At 43.0% G+C, this 17,016-nt stretch overlaps 1 protein-coding gene across 3 annotated transcripts in view; it reads left to right on the forward strand.

Annotated features, from left to right (window-relative positions):
* arl2bp (ADP-ribosylation factor-like 2 binding protein) overlaps positions 1-13,695 on the forward strand; it is a 30,166-nt gene extending 16,471 nt beyond the window's left edge. For all 3 annotated transcript variants that reach the window (XM_067997446.1, XM_067997445.1, XM_067997447.1), the window contains 2 exons: positions 9,104-9,200; positions 12,153-13,695. In XM_067997446.1, the coding sequence (XP_067853547.1) occupies positions 9,104-9,200; positions 12,153-12,260 (205 nt within the window). In that variant the 3' untranslated portion in view covers positions 12,261-13,695. The remainder of the gene's footprint in view (positions 1-9,103; positions 9,201-12,152) is intronic.
* Positions 13,696-17,016: the final 3,321 nt, after the last annotated feature.

Genomic DNA, 17,016 nt, shown 5'->3' on the forward strand with positions numbered 1-17,016 from the left:
TCGATTAGAGGGGGGATGTCAACCAAGGTTCCCGTTCCCATTTTTTGTCCCGTGTCCCCTGTTAGAAGTGTATCTGTGCATGGACACTAGGTGGGGACAGGATCAAGCTTAGCTGTGATGCCCCCATTCCCCCCTCCCCCACCACCATGAGAAAATAGCCTTCTGGCACAGTCCAGCCTCATATGTGAGTAATGGCCATTTGGATGAGGTAGCAGATGTCAACCTGTACCCCTGGAACCAAAGGTCGGCAATGAGTCAACATCTTCAGGAATCAGGGGAGGGAAGAAAATTGCCAGTAGAGAAGACGGTTATTTTGGAAGCGAGCTAGAGGAAATTCAAGTTTCTTTTGAAAGAAATGAACAAGATGAAATAAAGGATATCAACCTAATAACTAATGCTATTAGCAGAAAAGCTCAAATTGAGAGGATGGTGCCTTGGTGCAACATATTGTATACTGTGTCCAAGGTATGGGCAAAGATGCAGTTTCCCACATGGTGAGTTCCTGCTCTTGGAGCATTGGGAGAAGGTGCCAGCTGGGCGCTTACAGGGAGATAATGTAAATCACATATTGAGCGACCCGGGGATGGTTTCTCACACCCAAAAGATGGATGTGGAACTGTATTGGCAAAAACGTGTAACCTAAGGATTGGTGTGTGAGAGGTAATGCAGAAAAAATGAACGTTAGGGGGAAAAAAACGAAAAGCTGAAGTTGAGACGGCAGCCAAAGTAAATTCAGGATATTATTTCCTGCAAAAAAAATACAATGTGCAGATTCCAACACCTGTGCGAAACTGGGTTTTAAAATGCTATTGCTGCAGGAGGCAGGCATGTCTCTAAATTCCAAGACTATCTGGCTCAATATTAAATAAATGATTGCATTTTTATAGTGCTTTTTCCCAGCAGAATGCCGACAAGCACTTGGTGTGATTACTTTCTTTTGGAATGCAGGGAATCTTGTTAAGTAGGTGAAGTATGAGACCATACTTTGGTGGTGACCATAATTGAAGAATGCGATTAGTAAATCCAGCAAAAGGTCTGGCAAATGTTATTAATGCAGCTATTGTGAAAATTAATTAGTGCCATTTGAAATGTCATCACCAGGTGGTGCTATAAACTGAATGGTGAAAATTTAATTTATGCTTTTTGAAAGCATATGACTGTTAATAGTGAATTTCCTTGGTTTTGTTTTTGAGATACTGTGTGGTAACTTTTTGTATGGTTGTTAGTCAGAAAACTTCAAATAGTGATCTCTTCTGACTGCAATCTACAAATTGTTTGTGGGACCAACTTGGGTGAAAATTTGGCAGCTGAGCAGTTAAATGCTACTTTCTCTATTATTTTCAATGACATTATATAGCTCCTTGAAAGTCTTGGGGCGGTGCTGTAAAAAATTGGCAACCATGATTCAGCTCTTGGTTTTTAAAAGGGAAGAGTTGGAAGAGCTTGAGCAGCAGCTGGCATCACTGCAGTGCATCCGTGAGGTTGAGAGCTACTTGGATAGCACGTTTCAGGAGGTGGTCACCCGCAGCTTAAGAGAGCGACTGGGTGACCGCCAGACAGACCAGGAGGACCAGGCAGGTAGTGCAGGAGTCCCCTGAGTGTATCTCACTCTCTAACCAGTATTCTGAATACTGGTAAGGGAGAGGATTCCTCTGCAGAGTGCAACCAGAATCAAGGATGGCTCAGCTGTGCAGGGGGGGAGGAGAAAGGGGGTTCTATCGTTAAGGGAGCAGACAGGCATTTCTGCGACTGCAGATATGATTCCAGGATGGTATGCTGCCTCCCTGGTGCCAGGGTCAAGGATGTCACTGAGCAGCTGCAGAACATTTTGGGGGGGGTGGTGGTGAACAGCCAGAGGTCGTGGTCCATATCGGTACCAATGACATTGAGGGATGAGGTCCTGCAGGCAGATTTTAAGGAGTTAGGAAAGAGATTAAGAAGTAGGACCTCAAAGGTCGTAATCTCCAGATTGCTCCGGTGCCACGGGCTAGTGAGCATAGAAATAGGAGGATAGAGCAGATGAATGTGTGGCTGGAAAGACGGTGCAGGAGGGAGATCTTTAGATTCCAGGGACATTGGGACCAGTTCTGGGGAAGGTGGAACCTATACAGGCCGGATGGGTTGCACCTCAACAGAGCTGGGACCAATGTCCTCGCGGGGAGGTTTGCTAGTGCTGTTGGGGGGGAGGGTTTAAACTAATTTGGCAGGAGGATGGGCACCAGGATGTAGCAATGGGAAGGAGAAACAAGGTCCACAAAGAATTGGGGGAGAAAGATAGCACTAGAGCAAGTAATAGTATAGTATTAGGTGGAATCAGACTGAGAGTGAGTACAAGAAAGTTTAAGACTGGTTTGTAGTGCTTGCATGATAAACAAGGTTGGTGAGCTGCAGGCGCAAATAGCCACAAGGGCATATGATGTCATGGCGATAACGGAGACCTGGCTCCAAAAGGGGCATGATTGGGTACTAAATATTCCTGGATACAAGATGTTCAGGAAAGAAAGGAGGGCGGGGGGAGGTGGTGGCAGTATTGATTAAGGAGAATATTGCAGTCCTGGAGAGAGAGGATGCCCTTTGGGGGTCAAGGACAGAATCTATTTGGTTAGAGTTAAGAAATAAAAGAGGTGTCATTACACTACTGGGTGTATTCTATAGGCCACCAACTAGTGGGAAGGATCTAGAGGAGCAAATTTGCAGGGAAATTATAGAGGTTCAAAAGCTATAGATTAGTGATAACTGGGGATTTCAACTATCCTAATATAGACTGGGATAACAATAATAATATAAGGGGCACAGAGGGGGAGGAATTTTTGAAATTGTTCAGGATAACTTTCTTAACCAGTACGTTTCCGGCCCAACGAGGAAGGAGGCATTGCTGGACTTGGTTCTAGGGAATGAGGGCCAAGTGGAGCAAGTGTTAGTGGGGGAGCAGCGATCACAGTATCATAAAGTTTAGAATAGCTACGGAAAAGGACACGGACCACTCTAAAGTAAAAATACTCAATTGGAGGAGGGCCAATTTCAATGGGATGAGAACAGATCTGGCCTGGGTAAATTGGAATCAAAGATTGGCAGGCAAAACTGTAATTGAACAGTGGGCAGCCTTTAAGGAGGAGATGGTTCGGGTACAGTCTAGGCACATTCGCACGAGATAGAAAGGGAGGGCAACTAAAGCCAGAGCTCTCTGGATGACAAAAGAGATAGTGAGTAAGATGAAACAGAAAAAAGGGGCATATGACAGATGGCAGGTTGATAACACAAGTGAGAACCAGGCAGAATATAGAAAGTTCAAAGGGGAAGTGAAAAAGAAAGTAAGAGGGGCAAAGAGAGTATGAAAATAGACTGGCAACTAACATAAAACGGAATCCAAAAGTCTTCTACAGGCATGTAAACGGGTAGTAAGATGAGGGGTGGGGCCGATTGGGGACCAAAAAGGAGATCTACTCCTGGAGGCAGGAAGCATGGCCAAGGTACTAAATGAGTACTTTGCATCTGTCTTTACCAAGGAAGAAGGTGCTGCCAGAGTCTCAGTAAAGGAAGATATAGTTGAGATACTGGATGAGCTAAAAATTGATAAAGTAGAGGTACTTGAAAGACTAGCTGTACTTAAAGTAGATAAGTCACTGGTACGGATGGGATGCATTCTAGGTTCCTGAGGGAAGTAAGGGTGTAAATTGCGGATGTACTGACCGTAGTCTTCTAAACGTCCATAGATACCGGGGTGGTGCCAGAGGACTGGAGAATTGCAAATGTTACACCCTTGTTCGAAAAAGCAACTACAGGACAGTGAGTTTAACCTCAGTGGTGGGGAAAACTTTTAGAAACGATAATCTGGGACAGAATTAACAGTCATTTGGATGAGGGTGGATTGATTAACAAATCCGTGCTGGCTTTCCCTAAAGTAGTGTTTAACTAAGCTGATAGAGTTTTTTGATGTGGTAACAGAGAGGGCAGATGAGGGCATTGCAGTTGATGTGGTGTATATGGACTTTCAAAAGGTGTTTGATAAAGTGCCGCATGGTAGGCTTATCATCAAGATTGCAGCCCATGGAATAAAGGGGGCAGTAGCAACATGGGTACGGAATTGGCTAAAGGACAGGAAATGGAGAGTAGTGGTGAGTGGTTGTTTTTCGGACTGGAGGGGGTCAGTGCTGGGACCACTGCTTTTCTTGATATATGTTAATGACTTGGACTTGGGTGTACAGGGCACAATTTCAAAATTTGCAGATGACACAAAACTTGGAAGGGTAGTACACAGTGAGGAGGATAGTGGTAGACTTCAAGAGGACATAGACAGGCTGGTGGCATGGGTGGACATGTGAAATTTAACTCAGAAAAATGCCAAGTGATACATTTCAGTAGGAAGAACAAGGAGAGGCAATATAAACTAGAGGGCACAACTCTAAAAGGGCCAGACAAGTGCCAGGCAATGTCCATCTCCAACAAGAGAGAGTCTAACCACCTCCCTTTAACATTCAACGGCATTACCATCACCGAATCCCCACTATCAACATCCTGGGGGTCACCATTGACCAGAAACTTAACTGGACCAGCCATATAAATACTGTGGCTACAAAAGCAGGTCAGAGGCTGGGTATTCTGCGGCGAGCATCTCACCTCCTGACTCTCCAAAGCCTTTCCACCATCTACAAGGCACAAGTCAGGAGTGTGATGGAATACCCTCCACTTGCCTGGATGAGTGCAGCTCCAACAACACTCAAGAAGCTTGACACCATCCAGGACAAAGCGGCCTGCTTGATTGGAATCCCATCCACCACCCTAAACATTCACTTCCTTCACCACCGGCGCACTGTGGCTGCAGTGTGTACTGTCCATAGGATGCACTGCAGCAACTCGCCAAGGCTTCTTCGACAGCACCTCCCAAACCCGCGACCTCTACCACCTAGAAGGACAAGGGCAGCAGGCACATGGGAACAACATCACCTGTACGTTCCCCTCCAAGTCACACACCATCCCGACTTGGAAATATAGAAAGGTTACAGCATGGAAGGAGGCCATTCGGCCCATCGAGTCCGAGCTGGCTCAATGCAAGGGTAATCCAGCTAGTCCCACTCCCCCGCCCTGCAAATTTTTTGCCTTTCAAGTACTTATTCAGTTCCCTTTTGAAGGCCATGATTGAATCTGCCTCCACCACCCCCTCAGGCAGTGCATTCCAGATCCTAAACACTCGCTGTGTAAAAAAGATTTCCTCATGTCACCTTTGGTTCTTTTGCCAATCACCTTAAATCTAGGTCCTCTGGTCCTTGACCGCTCTGCCAATGGGAACAGTTTCTCTCTATCTACTCTGTCTGGATCCTTCATGATTTTGAATACCTCTATCAAATCTCCTCGCAACCAAGGAGAACAAGCCCAGCTTCTCCAGTTTATTCACATAACTAAAGTCCCTCATCCCTGGAATCATTCTAGCAAATCTCTTCTGCACCCTCTCAAAGGCCTTCACGTCTTTTCTGAAGTGCAGTGCCCAGAACTGGACTCAATACTCCAGTTGTGGCCGAACCAGTGTTTTATAAAGGTTCATCATGACTTCCATACTTCTGTATTCTATGCCTCTATTTATAAAGCCCAGGATCCCGTATGCTTATTTAACCGCTTTCTCAACCTGCTCTGCCACCTTCAACGATTTGTGCACATATACCACCAGATCTCTCTGTTCCTGTACCCCTTTTAGAGTTGTGCCCTCTAGATTATATTACCTCTCCTCGTTCTTCCTAACGAAATGTATCACTTCACATTTTTCTGCCACGTGTCTGCCCTTGCCACCAGCCTGTCTATATCCTCTTGAAGCCTATCACTATCCTCCTCACTGTTCACTACCCTTCGAAGTTTTGTGTCCCCTGCAAATTTTGAAATTGTGTCCTGTTCTCCCAGGTCCAAGCCATTAATATAGATCAAGAAAAGCAGTGGTCCCAGCACCAACCCCTGGCGAAAACCACTGTACACCTCCCTCCAGTCCAAAAAACAACTGTTCACCACTACTCTCTGTTTCCTGTCACTTACCCAATTCTGTATCGGTGTAGCTACTGCCCCTTTTATTCCATGGGCCATAATCTTAATAGCAAGCCTATTATGCAGCACTTTATCAAACACCTTTTGAAAGTCTGTATACACTACATCAACAGCATTGCCCTCATCAAAAAACTCTATCAGGTTACCTTGGACAAATCCATGCTGGCTTTCCCTAATCAATCCACACTTGTCCAAATGACTGTTAATTCTGTCCTGGATTATCGTCTCTAAAAGTTTCCCCACCACTGAGGTTAAACTGACTGGCCTGTAGCTGCTGGGTTTATCCTTACACCCCTTTTTGAACAAGGGTGTAACATTTGCAATTCTCCAGTCCTCTGGCACCACCCCTGTATCTACGGATGTTTGGAAGATTATGGCCAGTACCTCCGCGATTTCCATTATGGAGGTGCCTTCCCTTAGATGACGCTTTAAACTGCGGCCCTGCCGGCCTGTTCAGGTGGATGGTAAAGATCCCAGGGCATTATTTGAAGAGCAGGAACGTTTCGTGTCCCGAATAACATCCCTCCCTCCACCAACATCAGTAAATATATCGCTGTTCCTTCATCGTCACTGGGTCAAAATCCTGGAACTCCCTTCCTAACAGCACTGTGGGAGAACCTTCACCACACTGACTGCAGCGGTTCAAGAAGGTGGCTCACCACCACCTTCTCAAGGGCAATTAAGGATGGGCAATAAATGCTGGCCTTGCCAGCGACGCCCACATCCCATGAACGAATATAAAAAAAAGGGAGAGATCTGGGGGTATATGTACGCAAATCATTGAAGGTGGCAGGGTAGGTTGAGAAAGTGGTTTAAAAAAGTATACAGAATCCTGGGCTTTATAAACAGAGGCATAAAGTACAAAAGTATGGAAGTCATGATGAACCTTTTATAAAACACTTGTTCGGCCTCAATTGGAGTATTGTATACAGTTCTGGGAACCGCACTTCAGGAAAAATATGAAGGCCTTAGAGAGGGTGCACAAGAGATTTACTAGAATGATTCTAGGGATGACGGACTTTAGTTACGTGGATAGACTGAAGAAACTGGGGTTGCTCTCCTTGGAATAGAGGCGGTTGCGAGGAGATTTGATAGAGATATTCAAAATCATGAAGGGTCTGGACAGAGTAGATAGAGAGAAACTGTTCCCATTGGCGGAAGAGTCAAGCACTAGAGGACATAAATTTAAGGTGATTGGCAAAAGAACCAAAGGTGACATGAGGAAAACTTTTTTGCACAGCGAGTGGTTCGGATCTGGAATGCACTGCCCGAAGGGGTGATGGAGGCAGATTCAATCATGGCCTTCAAAGAGGAACTGGTTAAATATTTGAAAGGAAAAAATTTGCAGGGCTACGGGGAAAGGGCTGGGGAGTGGGACTTGCTCAATTGCTCTTGCACAGAGCTGGCGCGGACTCGATGGGCCAAATGTCCTCATTCTGTGCTGTAACCTTTCTATGATTCTAAGTGTAGTCTGATGAATTGCCCCATAATCATAAATGTTGCAATAGAAGATATTTGCATGCTTACCCTACTTTACAACTGCTGGCTAGAGATATCCTTGAAGTAAACACTTTGGGTGGAACTCTTTCTCTCCCCCACCCCATACAAAGGCATAATGAACGAGGACGTAAGATTATAAATACCATTCATATGAGCGCTGGACCAGAACTTCATGGTGTCACGTTAGAGAAGTTGGGGAATTCTGCATAAAATGGATGCTTCCAGGCTACCTTTAAAGAGCAGATCTAAAGCAAGATATGAAACATCAATAAATGTAACATCCAGAAATGCACTACCTGTTCAAGAACAATTCTGATGTTGCAATTTTTTTTAACAATGTGTTGAGCGCTACACTGTTACAAATTGTATTCAAATATTTAAAACAAGTGAAATAATCTGAGAGATGCAAAAGATGAAATAATATTACTCAGATGACTAAAAGTGATAGTGGTATCCATAATTTCTATGAGGATTACTTAGTTTTTACCCAGTAGCAGACTAAGTGGCACATGTAGCAACTTGCTGGGGGAGGGATTTTCAACTGCCAGCTATCCATTTCTCGTCTGAAAAACGCACAAGTCAAGGGTAATCTTGGGGGGACCTTGGACGCTCATTGAAAAATACAAAATTCTTACAGGGCTCGACAGGGTAGATGCAGGGAGGATATTTCCCCTGGCTGGGGTGTCTAGAACCAGGGGTAGGCTATTTAGGACTGAGATGAGGAGAAATTTCTTCACTCAGGGTGGTGAATCTTTGGAATTCTCTACCCCAGAGGGCTGTGGAGGCTCAGTCATTGAGTGCATTCAACACAGAGATCGATAGATTTCTAGATATTAAAGGCACCAAGGGGTATGGGGATAGTGCAGGAAAATGGCATTGAGGTAGAAGATCAGCCATGATCTTGTTGAATGGCGGAGCAGACTCGAGGGGCCGGATGGCCTACTCCTGCTTCTATTTCTTATGTTCTTATGCCCACCTGATTCAATTTTCAGACAGGCCTGTAAATGGGTGCCCAGCACTCCTGCCCAAAACAAGTGGGAGGCTATTTAAATATGCAAATTGGGGTTCTTCACTGTTGTAGGACCCCCGATTACAATTCTTATGGAGGAATAGGCAGAGCATGCAAAGTGCATGCTGGTCCCAGTTTTTCCAGGCTTTGAGCTGCCTAACCAGTGGCTCCTGAAGGGACTGCTGGAGGTCACTCAGAATAGGTAAGTTTCTTTCTCTTTAAGATTTTTATAGGGTCAGGAGCATTCACGATCGTACCTGCAGGCTGCCTCCATGCATCGGTAAAATTTACATGAGGCCCGAACCTGAATGTGATTCAGGCCTGCCAATTGTGTCCTTGGTCGGGCACGTGGGTGCACCATTGATATCAGGCCCGATTTGTGCCAGACTTGTAAATCTCCCCCCGCAGTTTTTCAGGACCTTGCTGCATCTTTTGGTAAACGTAAGGATTTCAGAAAGTGGTCAGTATCTAAAATTGAAGTATTATAGGTGATAAATATATAATCTTCTGTGAGATTTAAGAGGATTAAAAACACAGTAAAGATTGTGCTATTATGCTTTGTTACAGGCAACATAAAGATGAGATATCTGGAGATATATTTGACATGTTACTGACTTTCACAGATTTCCTGGCTTTCAAAGAAATGTTTCTTGACTACAGAGCGGTATGTACAGTGTACTTTGTGATGCTGTTTTGTATTAAATTAGAGCATCATGTCACATTGGCCTGCGATGTACAAACCAGGAAGGTATAAGGTTCAATCCCTGGCCTGTGATGAGTTAGCTGATCTCAACCAGTAGCAGTGAGGGTAGAACAATTGGCCTTTCTGACCCCAGGCCAGAGAAGGGAAGGATGATCTCAGAAATTGAAAGTCAAGCATCAGCTCCATTTTGTAGATGCTGAAGGTGATGTGTGTTCTTGTGTTGATAGAATAAAATTCATTTGTAAAGCTGGCTAGCCTGGTATGTCTTATGCAGTATGTATTCTGGGAACGACCATATTTAGATGGCAGTTGGCAAAGTGACTAGTTAATCCACTACCTTAATTTTTACAGGTATGAAACTTAGTAGAGTCTAAGATCATTCTGTTGGACAACATCTGTGTCATGGGCTAAGCTCAAAACGGTCAATGTAGATAGCATCTGCAGCTTGCTACTGGGGAGTAACCCATATGCGACCACTAAACATTTTTCCTTGGATCTTTTGGCCAAGAGGACTTAACTGTGCAGGATTTTCATGCCCTCCAGGACATGAAGAACTCCCCCTTCCTCCTTGGTACTATTGGATTCTTAAAATCTTTGTATTTTATTTTATGGCTCCTCAGAGAGGCATTGCTGCATCAACATGGAGGTGGTGCCATTTATATGGAATGATAATGGAAGGTTATGCATATGACATCACTGATGCTAAAATATCTGAAAGGGCCACATCCATGTAGTTATTGGCCTGGGCTTAACCTGCAGTATACAGAGAATGCATCCATTCAAAGAATGAAGATGTCCCTCAAAGGCCAAATAGCCAAATGTGAATTAGAAACCCCCCCCCCCCTTCAATCTCTACTTTCTTTGCCCAATGGTTGTGAAACTGAATTCAATAGGAACTTACTTTTATGCTATTCTGTACAACCTAACGACCACTTCTAAATCACTTATGTAGAGAAACCTATTAAAAACAGCACAATTACTTCACATTTTCTAAAATTGATTAGTTAGAATTTGTTGGATTCAGCACAGTAGTTTATATTGGCACTGATGACAAACTTGCTTATCAGAGGAATATCTCCCACTTGTTAGAACTTAGTCACTTTGAAATGAATGAGAGGAAATGCATACATGAAACAAACATGCTGTTAACCAAAGATAGATCTTAAATGGAATAGTTTGGCCCCTCTTCTGCATCTATGTGCTGCCCCTTAGTGACATCATCCAGAAGCTTCCACACACATGTTCAGAGCTGGTATCTTCCACTTCCATGACTGCTTGTGTCTGCCTCTGTCTCTCGCTCTCAGCTACTAATAGTCTAGTCCATGCCTTCTTCAACTTAAGAAAGACGAAAAAGAATTTCATGATACCAGGACATCCCAAAGCAGTTCTTTTGAAGTGATGTCATTGTCATAATGCAGGGAAAAGCAACAGCCAATTTGTACACAGCAAGGTCCCACAAACAGCAATTAGATTGCTTGTTTATGATGTTGGTTGAAGGATAAATATTGGCCAAGACACCAGGAGAACTCCCCCGCTCTTCGAATTGTGCGACGGAATCTTATATGCCCACCTGAGAGGGCAAGGGACCTCGAGTTAACATCTAATCCGAAAGATGGCACCTCCACCAGTGCAGCACTCCCTCAGTACTACACTGAAGTGTCAGCCTAGATTATATGCTCAAGTCTCTGGAGTGATGTTTGAACCTACAACCTTCTGACTCGGAGGCAATAGTGCTACCTCTGAGCCAAGGGTGACACACTTAAGGTTTGACTTCTCTAACATTCTCCTAACTAGGTCATTCTGCTTCAATCCTCCACAGTCTTCAACTCATCCAAAATGCTCCAGTCTGTGCCCTCACACTCCCATCACCCTTGTCTACTTCCAGCTCCACTGGTTTCCCATGCCCCATTGACTTAATTGAGGTCTTGTCCTCGCTTTCAGATCCCTCTGTAATCTCACCCATCCTACCTTAATGATCGCCTCCTGCCTTATGCCCCTAACACACCCTCCACTTCTCTAACATTGGGTGTTTCCTCATCGTTTGTTCAGCCACTATGCTCGTGCCCTCTGGAACACTGCTCAGATCCCTCTGCCTTGCCACCTCTCTCCCTTCGTTCAAAAACGTCCACTGAGTCCTACTGTTAAACTGTGCCATTGCTCCTCCACTTTCACACATTACCCACTTGCTCAGCATTCATGTTTTAGTCCTCAATATAAAGCATTTGAGGTGTTTACCTACATCTGAAGAGCAGTATAGAAATGCAGGTTGTAGCTTGCAATTCTATTTAATCTCTACTATATATAATCTCTATATACTGTTTACTAGAAATAAAGAATCCGGTTAACACAGGCTCATGTTGCACTGTTGACAGCCTTCGCTCTGTTCTCTAAATCTACATAAACTAGAGCTTGTATGTAAATTGTTTTTCTTAATAAAATAAGAGGGCTATCAGTTACCCTTCGAGAAGCTGCAACAACTTAAAAAAAAAAAACTGCATGGTCCTCATAAGATCAGAAGGGAGCTTTACTGTTTAGGATCATTTTTAATGTAAAGTGCTTTCTCTACAATGTAGTGAAGGGAAATATAGCTGAAGACATGCCCTATGTGTTAGGAAAAAAGCCTTGTTATCTCCTCTTGACACTGGAGACTTGCTGTATCAGCTCCAAGACGCAGTTCTAGATTTTTTTTTTTTGATGGGGTGGGGGGCTGCTGATTAACGTTAACTAGCGGGATTACTGCACAGTAAGAAGTCACAGACTAAATTGGCCAAACTAGTCAAATGCAAAGCTGATTTTTTTTTCCATGGTCATTTATCGCAAATTTGTATGAACCCAGTGATGTCAGATAGTGTTTGACTAGTGACTTAAAAAATAGTTTACTACTTCTTAATGTTAAATATATTTACTTTTCAGGAAAAAGAAGGACGTGGCCTTGACTTTAGTGGAGATCTTGTAGTGACATCCTTATCAAAATCATCTTCATTGTCTCCGGCTTCAAACAACATTCGACCTTTCCAATAGTTTCACTGAGTGTCTGTGGAGTTCTGCATTTATTCCTGTACATTTACATATTCCAAGCACAATGATAGACATTTTGACATATTACAGTATTCTCTAAGGAAGGTTGTACAGGTACACCATAAACCTCAATAAAATGCTTCAGTACTAATATTTTTGTTTTTTCAGATCCTACAAGAATTCAAGACAAGAATTTTGTAATCTTTAGCAACTTTTTCATTTAACCAATGTGGGCCATGGGCCCCCTCCTAATCCGCTTTACAGGTCTATGTGCTGTAATGAGCATTCATCTTATAAAGATTCTAGTGGCAGTACAGGTAGATAAGGCTACACTGCTGCCTCTATGCGCTCCAAGACCCATCTGAGAAGGTGTGTTTTTCCAGAACTCTTGGCAGCAAAATATAAACATTGTAATCAGAGGCAAAGACCACAGTCTTTTGGGATCATTAACTGCTCAGTCCGCATGTGATTCTTAGCTTGCTGGCTTGTATGTAGCTTCCCCAACCAGAAACAATAGTAGTCTTTTGTTTTTGGTACCTGTTGGTACAGTTCAGATCCCTTGATCCTGCAAGGTAATCCTATAAGTGGAAAATGGGATCTTCAGCCCAGAGCTGATTTTTAAAAAAAAAACACAATGAGCCTCTATCCATGACTATCATTTTCCATCACACTCAGTGCATGCAGAACCTACATTGGTAATTTCAGTACTTTAACCCTTCAACCATTAAAATGAGTGTTCCTGAGGTAGGCCACTCCCACATGCTGGTAATTGGGTCAGAGTTGCTTCTTCTGCCTCTTAATACTGGGAACCTGTAAATATAGGTGAGATTGAATCAGGATTTTGTATCTCCTCTATTTTGAGACTTCAAATTGTATTTTGGTTTGTTGCTGTTGTCTAGTACTGTAATATTTCCTGAACAAAAGCTGAGAATTCAACAGGATAATGTATGGTTGTAATGCAGTTAAGTAAAATCTGTGATATTGTATACACCTCCTACACCCCCTCCAAAAAAAAATCCACATTTTGCATTACCTTTACTAGAGGATCCTGAAACATATTTGACCTGGTTGTAAAATATGTTTTGTGAGATATCAGATTAGGTAACAAGGGTTCTTTTAGCACACAATCCCTGAATTCATTTCACTGTTTAATTGGCCAGAACTCTAGACTTCGACTTTTTATCCTGTTTATGGATATAAACTCAAAGCCTATAGCACTGTTACTTATAACAGTTCAAGCTGTAAGAATAAGGATTTTGTTGAAAGAATGCAGCGTATTATGGCTTTCCTAATGTGTAAAAAGTGAATGTCGATTTAGCACTTGTTTCACTATGGGTTACGAATTCATGTTTAATTTGTATTTTTCATAATTGTACATATATTTTTATTCCTATGTATTTTAAATAAAAGATTGCTGAAATGCACTTTTGTAAGACAAGTCGTACAAGTATTGTTTTTTTTAAGAATAGCAAGTGACAATGTCTACAGGCCTTTTTATATTACTATCCTGTATAATTAGTCCTATTTATCTGCAAGGTAAATTCTACGGTACCAGAAACAGCATCACATGTGTCCAGTTGTCTTTAATTCACAATTTATAATTCTGTTTTCTGGCTGTTTGATCGTCCCACAAGGCTAGGAAAGGTACATCTGTGTCAGAGAGCAACAAAAATGCAGTGCTGCTCTGCATGGGTAAAGAGGACTGAGTCACTCAGCTTGCCAGTGACCAAAAAAGATGCTAGCCTCTTCTTCTTCGACAGCATTTATATTGAACTAAGGCCAGCACTCATTTTGGAGGTGCTGCCAAAAACCACCTCTTTAGATGAGTCTTGGAGCCTCTGGAGGCAGCACAGTCATCTCATTGGCCACCCAAGTCAGGATGCCAATGCGACTAATGCTGTACGGTAAATGGGACCTAAGAATGACAAGTTTTAATCAATGTCCAAATTGGACACCCTTTTCAGAGGCCAGATAAATAGAGATTGACAACTACATGTAAAGCATTAAATGTGTGTATTTATAAACATTTTCTCATTGAATAAAATTTGAAAGACTGCAGATTTTTTAACTGTTATTTTCTTCCTTTAGGTTCAGTTCCACCATGCTACTATATTTCATCCAGATGGCAGAATGGGGCCATCAGAGCTATTGAGATTTCAGTTGCTACTATTATAAGTAACTAGTTCATTCACTTCTATTGATCAGAGGCTTGGGAGTGCTACCAAGTTTTCCTATTCCATTGAGAAAAGTGTTTTGCTGCTGCACAATACCCTTAACAGCTTGGCCAAGGACTAGTGAACTTTGCCAAATGAGGGAAAGCAAGTTTCGGTATCTATTGAGCCCAGGGATTCAGTGCAACAGCCCCTTGATTTGATTGTTCCAATGCTCTACTGCAGGAGTTCCCAGATTCTGAGAAATTATTCCTGTTCAAGTCACAAAGGTTCTTATTTAGATTTTAAACTCATGAAAGTAAAATTTGAAAAAAATTATTTTGAAATATTGCTATTTTAATCTTTGCACCATTTTATTTCCCTTTCCCACATCCATGAATACTATCAATACCAATTTTTAATTGATACAGAAGACGTACTTGTATAGTAAAAATATTTTGTTTAAGTCTGGCTATCCACTCACTGTAGGTGTACTTTCCTACATTGTGACTACACTTCAAAAGTACTTAATTGGCTGAAAGGTGCTTTGGGGCGTCCTACGGTCGTGAAAGTCGCTATATTAATGCAAGTCTTCTTCACTTCAGTAGTACAAATGAGAATGTTCACAGCCTCTGTCCTGTTCAATCCCATGCTATCTCTGATGCTTCCTCCAGTCCTACAACGTGCCTTGAACTCACTTGTTCGTCTGACTCTGGCTTCTTGTGCTTCCCCCTTCACTCCAGTATAGGAAGCCATGCCTTCAGCCGTCTAAATCCCTTGCTCTGAAATTCCCTCCTAAATCATGCTTCTGAACTTCCCCCTCCTCCTTTAAGACCCTCCTTTAACCCATCTCTTTGACTATGTCTTTGGTCTCCGCTCCTAATATCTCGTATGGTTCAGTGTCCATTTTTTTTTCCTGATTATGCTCCTGTGAAGTGCATTGGGATGTATTTCTACTTTAAAGGGGCTATATAAATGCAAGTTGTAGTAATGAATGAAATGGACTATGTTGTGATTACAGTGTAAAGATGTATGATTCGATCGGCAAAAAACTTCAAATTTTGGAGTAAAATCCTTTTATGTCCTGTTAAATTAGCTACCTCCTCCATAAAGTAATTCATGGTGTTTTGAAATTGTGGGGGCATTTTAAAATTTGTTTTTGGTCAAAAGGTGTACAAAGTAGAAGGTTATTTGCTGAAGCGCAGAGCGCATTGCGAACAGAGTGGATTGTGAACAGAGTGGGAACTTGAGAATTTGGTGAGAGGGGGAAGGACAGTGAACAAGAGAGGAGGAGCTCTGAGACACCTGGAATAAAAAGGTAGGTTAATCGGAGTAAACGGTAAGTAAATTAATAGAGAATCTAAAGGCAATTTAGGCTTTTAAAAAAAAAAAGGTTTCTAAATATAATTGACAGATAGCTAAGATCCATTGCCTGCAATTCTTGCGCCATGTGGGAACTTCAGGACGCTTTGTGTGTTCTGGAGGGCCATATGTGCAGGAAATGCCTCCAGTTGCTTGAGCTCAAGCTGAGAGTTTCTGAGCTTGAGGGGCAGCTGGAGTAACTGCAGAGCATCAGGGAGGCTGAAGGTTTCCTGGATCATACGTTCCGGGAGGTGGTCACCCCAAAGCTACGGAGTTCAGGATAATTGTAAACAATTTTACAACACCAAGTTATAGTCCAGCAATTTTATTTTAAATTCACAAGCTTTCGGAGGCTTCCTCCTTCCTCAGGTGAACGTTGTTGGAAATGAAATCCTTGAGTTCAAGATAGCAAGTGGGTGGCCATCTAGAAGGGTAGGTACGGCAGGCAGTGCAGGAATCTTCTGAGTGTGTGGCACTCTCAAACCGGTATTCTGAAGGTGATGACATCTTGAAGGAGTGCAGTCCTGAACATGACACCATGGGGCAAAGGACTGCACATGAGGGTACAACAAAGTGTAGAAATGCAGTAATCATAGTGGATTCGATAGTCAGGGGGACAGATAGGCGTTTCTGTGACCACCGATGTGAGTCCCGCATGGTGCGTTGCCTCCCTGTTGCCAGGGTAAAGGACATCATGGAAAGGGTGCAGGACATTCTGCGTGGTGGAAGGGGGGGAGAGGGGAAGTCATGGTCCACGTGGGTACCAACGACATAAAAAAGAAAAGGGATGATGTTCTGTAGTCAGAGTTTCAGGAGCTTGGGAGGAAGTTAAAAAGCAGGACCTCAAAGGTAGTAATCTCTGGATTACTCCCAGTGCCACGTGCTAGTGAGTACAGAAATAGGAAGATAAGGCAGGTTAATCTGTGGCTAGAGACATGGTGCAAGAGAGAGGGCTTCAGATTCTTGGGGCATTGGGACCAGTTCTGGGGCAGGAGGGCGCTGTTCAAGACTGAGGGGTTGCACTTCAACAGAGCTGGGATCATTGTCCTCGCAGGGAGGTTCACTAGTGCTGTAGGGGAGGGTTTAAACTAATTTGGCAGGGGGATGGGCACCAGGATGTAGCATTGGAAAGGAGAAACAAGGTGCACAAAGGACTGGGAAAGACAGATAGCACTAAAGTAAGAAATAGTACAGTATTAGGTGGCATCAGACTAAGAGAGAATAAGTGAAGGTCTAAGATAAGTTTA

The sequence above is a fragment of the Heptranchias perlo genome, chromosome 16, assembly GCF_035084215.1.
Source record: "Heptranchias perlo isolate sHepPer1 chromosome 16, sHepPer1.hap1, whole genome shotgun sequence".
In the NCBI taxonomy this organism is placed as follows: domain Eukaryota; kingdom Metazoa; phylum Chordata; class Chondrichthyes; order Hexanchiformes; family Hexanchidae; genus Heptranchias; species Heptranchias perlo.